Here is a 5,209-nt window from a genome sequence, read left to right on the forward strand (position 1 = left end):
GAGTGTTACTTAACTTTTCAGGCCACAACTGAATCTTGGGTCTGAAAGCTGCAATATTATTTGTTACAGCTGCTACCGGAAAAAGGAAATCTCTTTCGTATCCATTGACGTCCTTTGCAAAATACTCTGGGTTTTTTGAATGATGTACTCCCTATTATTTCCATGCCATTACTTATAAACTTCACAGCATTTTCTAGAGGGGTCTTCAGTAAGATGAAAACCTCAGGGCAAGACTCCATTAGGCTTTTATTTTTATAGGTTGGGTTAAACCTTCTTGAAACTGGTAGGTTTAACTGCATTCCTTTATTTAGGGTAGCTGAAGGAGACATTAAGTCTATTTCCACCCACAATGCAAGATTGCTTAAGTACCTGAAGGCTCTGGGAGGACAGTTTCGGGTAGAATATTAAAAGGAAAGAAGGTTATGTGTCGATGGACAATACAGTTCAGGTGGAGGAGGATACAGAAAGACAGCATATTGAAACAGGCAGGGAACGGAAACTTCAAACAGCCTGAACAATCATTGATATAAAACCTGGACTGAATACAAGAAACAGGGATTTGGGGCCACATTGCTGCCTGGAGCAGGTCTGGAGCTATAAGCAAGGAAACTGCCTCTCAACTGCATGATTTCTTCCATGTTCAGGAAAGGAGGGCTGTGAGCATTCTTGTAAGCAAACAGAAATACATCAGAAACACCTTTCTTCATCACTCCTCCTTCGATCAGGATCAACCAACAAGACTCTGAATTTTGGCCGGCACCACAGGTCAAAGGGAGGAAACACGTGCAGCAAAACCTCCCACACATCTGTACCATTTAACTCTTCCTGCTTGGTTCAGGATTAAGATGGCATGAAGACAACAGAACTATTCCTCTCTAAGTCTTTCAGAGCGGGCGGTTCAGACCAAGGTTTAGGTCACTGCTGTCCCCAGTTGCATTGGAGATGTATCCTTGTTATGGACCTCCGTTTCTACCCTAACAAACCAAATTTCCCCAGATCTTGCTAAAAGCGGTTTGAGCAACTCTATGTGCTCTCCTGCTCTGCAGGGAACTCCTTAAAATGAGGCACCTGCCATTGGCTTTTTTTCCTGTAGGTGAATTAATCTGCCTTGCATGAGTAATCCTATTTAAAACAATAGGTTGCCTTGCAAGAATGAGGGAAGCAAGTTTGAAGCATGCTTTTATGCAAGTACTGTAAAAAAGCCACATAGTAGTTCATCAGGGGACACTTCAGCAATAAAATTACAGTTACCGGTAAAGTCCAATAATAAAATAAAGGCTAATTTAATAAAAGGATTTTTAACCCATTTAACAGGGACTAAATTTGGAACCCTTTCTTCAAGTGATCAGGCACACTATACTTTCCTAATCCTACTTTTTGTTAATAAGTAAAAGAGAAAAAACAAGAAGCAGTAATCTATTCCTTCTGCGTTTATTTTTATGTTATGGGAGAGCACTACTCAATGTAAATAAATTAGTTTCAGTAAAATAGAGGCTGAAGCTAGACATGTAGACCGGCCTCTGAGCAAGATGCATTACAGAGTACCACATCTCTTGAGACAACAGAGGTCCCATGCCTCAACTCATTTAATACCAGGTAACACAAACCCTACAGATTAGAATCAGCGAATCATAGAATCATTTAGGTTGGAAAAGACCCTTAAGATCATCAAGTCCAACCGTTAACGTAGCACTGCTAAGTCCACCACTAAACCATGTCCCTAAGCACCACATCTACGCCTCTTTTAAATACTTCCAGGGATGGTGACTCAACCACTGCCCTGGGCAGCCTGTTCCAGTGCTTGACAACCCTTTTGGTGAAGAAATAATGCAAGAATCCTGCAGTGGCAGGAGGAAGGTATGTGGAATAAGACTCTGCGACCTAAGAAAAGTAAAAGCTGTGGAGATTAGTAGCTCAGTGTTTATGTAGGAGCCCTGTGGGCCCCCTTCAGTGTCCTTAATTTAGTCTTCATTGATTCTGATGCGTTCTAACAGTCCTCTGTGGGATGAAGATTTAATATCTAGGAAGTCTGGGGTCCTGGCTGACCTGTCAGAAACAGCGGTGGATGGCTGCTCCCTGTCCGCTGCTGTATCACTTTGCTTTCCAGATTCAGCACAATAAACAACACCACAACCTGACACTATTTTATGAACCTGAATGATACGATTTAAAACCTCTAGAGGTCAGACTAACGGAGAGCATCTTTCCAGCAGCTCCATTCCGCTAAGTGCGAGTGACACCTGCTGGAGTCCTCTCCCCCATCGCCCACCCGCGTCCCACCATGGCCAGCTCTGCAGGTGTTTTGTCTGCCCTGGGTGGTCCTTCTGGGGCCTGCGTGCACTAAATCCCCCAGAAAGACACGTGGGCAACACGAAATAAATCTGGGTGGCTCTTTCTTATCGCAGGAAGACAAAAGGGGTCTTCATCTGCACATCCTCATATGTTACCTCTTCCGCTGCTCTGGTTATGCAGGTTACTTCCACCATATACTGAGGCCCGGCCTCTCCTTTTGCCTTTGACATCCTTGCAGAGGAGCTGTAGTAAAACGCAGCGTATTCCCACAGGGAGAAGTCCTGGGTGGGCACTGAAATGGGACCACACAATGCATTGTTCATCTGTCACCTGATTCCTGTGAAAAACACAGTCTAACATTCCTCCTCTCACCTTGAAGCCACCTTAAGAAGACTGCAGGAGAGGGCAGGTGACCCCTGGAAGAGGTCTGAGAAGTCCTCACTTCTTACATTACAATGTAAGATAACAAATTTAAATGCATGTTGCAGTATATACTATCTGTGAATACACATCTACAGTGTTAAGAGTTGCAACTTCTTCATAGCATACTGGAAGAGGTTCATTTATGGGACATCAGCAGCCCCAAAAGACTACTGATGAAGTCTTGTGACAAAGCTGATGAAGACTTGGGATTTATTTTCTCTCTCTGCTATTTTCTCACAATCTGCAGCACTGGCGAGCACTGGCACCTGACACCCAACATACAGCGGAGACGGTGCAAGGTGCTGGCCTGCCCTGGGGCACTGGAGGACACCCTGCATGAGTCGAGGACACCCTGCATGAGTCGTCCGGCATCGATGGGCCGGCATCCCCTGACACGGGACCCGGCCGCTGAGGAGACCTGCTGGAGCGGGACAATGAGGGAAAAACCCTCAGGGTGCCCCCAGCCCCGTGACAGGGCCCCACAGGCACAGGCCTCAACGCAGTGCCTGTGGCAACTAAGGCAGCGTGTGCAGCCCCCACTGGGGAACCGACCGCCGCGGTGAGGGGATGGGACGGGGACCGGGCGACACCGGGGCCAACACCTCCTCCGCGGGCCTGTCCCGAGGGGAGCCGCGCGACCCGCCCGACATGGCGCCAACCCGTCGCCACCCGCCCCAACATCCGGGTTCCCGCCTGACCTTCCTCCCGTGAGCCTCAGCGGCGCGTCCCTCCCGGCTTCCCCCGCAGCGGCGCAGAGCAGCAGCGGCAAGATGGCGCAGCCGCCGGGTGAGTGCGGCGGGCCGCCAAGGTGACCGCGGCTCCCTCCCTTCCCCTCTCCTCTCCCCCCTGACCGGGCTGTGTCTCTCTCTGTGCCGCAGTTCCCCTCAAGGACATGAAGCTGCTGGACGTGAAGCTGGGCCAGCTGCCTACCTGGCTGGCCATGAGAGACTTCACCCCCGGCGGCATCTTGGGGGCCCTGCGAAGAGGTGAGGGGGGCTGAGGGAGGCCCGCGGCGGGGCTGCCCGCCCTGCGGGTACAGCTCCGCATCCCCTCGGCCGGCGAAGACCTGGAGGGCGTGAATCCCCCTCTCCTGACGGAGCTAGGCGGATCAGTGCATAAGAATCTCTGGTAGTTGGAGTGGATGTTGGCTGTGGCAGGGGGGACCCGGCAGTACAGGGGCTGTTTCAGGGCCATTTTTGTGTTCCCAGAACAGTGCTGCATCGTTCTCCCATCTGTAAATTTGTTTCTCGCATGGGCTTTATCCACCAGAGGTTTGTTTTCAGTATTCCTTCTAGTATAAAGAGGAAATATGGTGACCTGACTCCAGAACCTATTTGCTGAAAATCTTGAGGTTTCCCAACATCACAAGTAAATTAAAAAAGCAATTGATCCCTAAAGATAAGAAGGGACACAGGACTTTTATAGATCGCTTGGCAAAAGCTTTGACTGATACCCTTTGCTATAGATACAGACATGGCATTCAGGTAGATTTAAACACAAAATATCAAATGCAAGCGTCTACATAATGTATATACACTAGTATGAAAGAATTAGATACTTGCAAAGCAGCTTGAGCTCATGAAAGTCACAATAATGTTTAGGGAAAAATGATAAATAGCTCTTTTTTTCCTTTTTTTTTTTTTTTTTTTTAAGGCTTAATGCTATGAACTTGAGTTCACCTTGCTTAACTAACACACAGGTTCGCTTCTCTCAGAATTGCTTATGAGACCCTCAGATGTTTCATTAGAAACAATTTCCTTAAGTTCTATGAAACTGGGCTGCTTCTTCCTGACGCAGAAAAATACGCAACTCATCTGGCTGCTATGAAAACTTTTCTCCTACACAGGTCACGACAGATACTACAATAAATACATCAATGTCAAGAAAGGGGGTCTCGGTGGTATCAGCATGGTGCTTGCTGGTTATGTTCTTGTCAGCTACATCTGGAGCTACAGTCACCTGAGTAAGTAAAAGACTCAATGTGCATAGTGCAGCTTGGAAGATTGCTTGGGGCAATAAAAACAATTAATCTGCTGCTGCTTTTAGAAATAAAATTAAAGACTGTGCTGACCATTGCTGCTTGAATCCCAGACTGTGGGCAAGCAGACTTCTTCTAGCTATAAAGAACCTGAATGCTTTTAGTAAGTTATCAGATGGCAAATATTTTCTTGGTCATGAAGAAAGCACAGATCTTGTTGCCTGTCTGACCTGACAGTACTTAGAAACTGCATGCTCAGATTTTTTTTAAGAGTGCTTGCTTTCCTGTAACTTAAGGTGTGGTGGTTTTTTTCTTGTGACTTCAGTAAAATTAACTGGATTTTCTTTGAATGATACAGAGCATGACCGCCACAGGAAGTACCACTGAAGCATGAAGGTGCAGCTCTTGAACAGCCTTGGCTACTGGAACAGTTATCCTGACAGAAGACATCAGAACTATTCATATTAAAATCTGTACTATTATGACCAATAATAAAGTGCATACACTTTACATTTA

At 46.8% G+C, this 5,209-nt stretch overlaps 1 protein-coding gene across 1 annotated transcript; it reads left to right on the plus strand.

Annotated features, from left to right (window-relative positions):
- The first annotated feature begins 3,410 nt into the window (after nucleotides 1–3,410).
- On the plus strand, nucleotides 3,411–5,209 carry ATP5MF (ATP synthase membrane subunit f). The gene is made up of 4 exons (XM_072878402.1): nucleotides 3,411–3,501; nucleotides 3,594–3,701; nucleotides 4,562–4,678; nucleotides 5,052–5,209. Exons 1-4 carry the CDS (start codon nucleotides 3,486–3,488, stop codon nucleotides 5,078–5,080), a joined length of 270 nt encoding a protein of 89 aa, XP_072734503.1. The 5' UTR covers nucleotides 3,411–3,485; the 3' UTR covers nucleotides 5,081–5,209.

Source organism: Ciconia boyciana, chromosome 13 (assembly GCF_034638445.1).
Source record: "Ciconia boyciana chromosome 13, ASM3463844v1, whole genome shotgun sequence".
Taxonomy (NCBI): Eukaryota; Metazoa; Chordata; class Aves; order Ciconiiformes; family Ciconiidae; genus Ciconia; species Ciconia boyciana.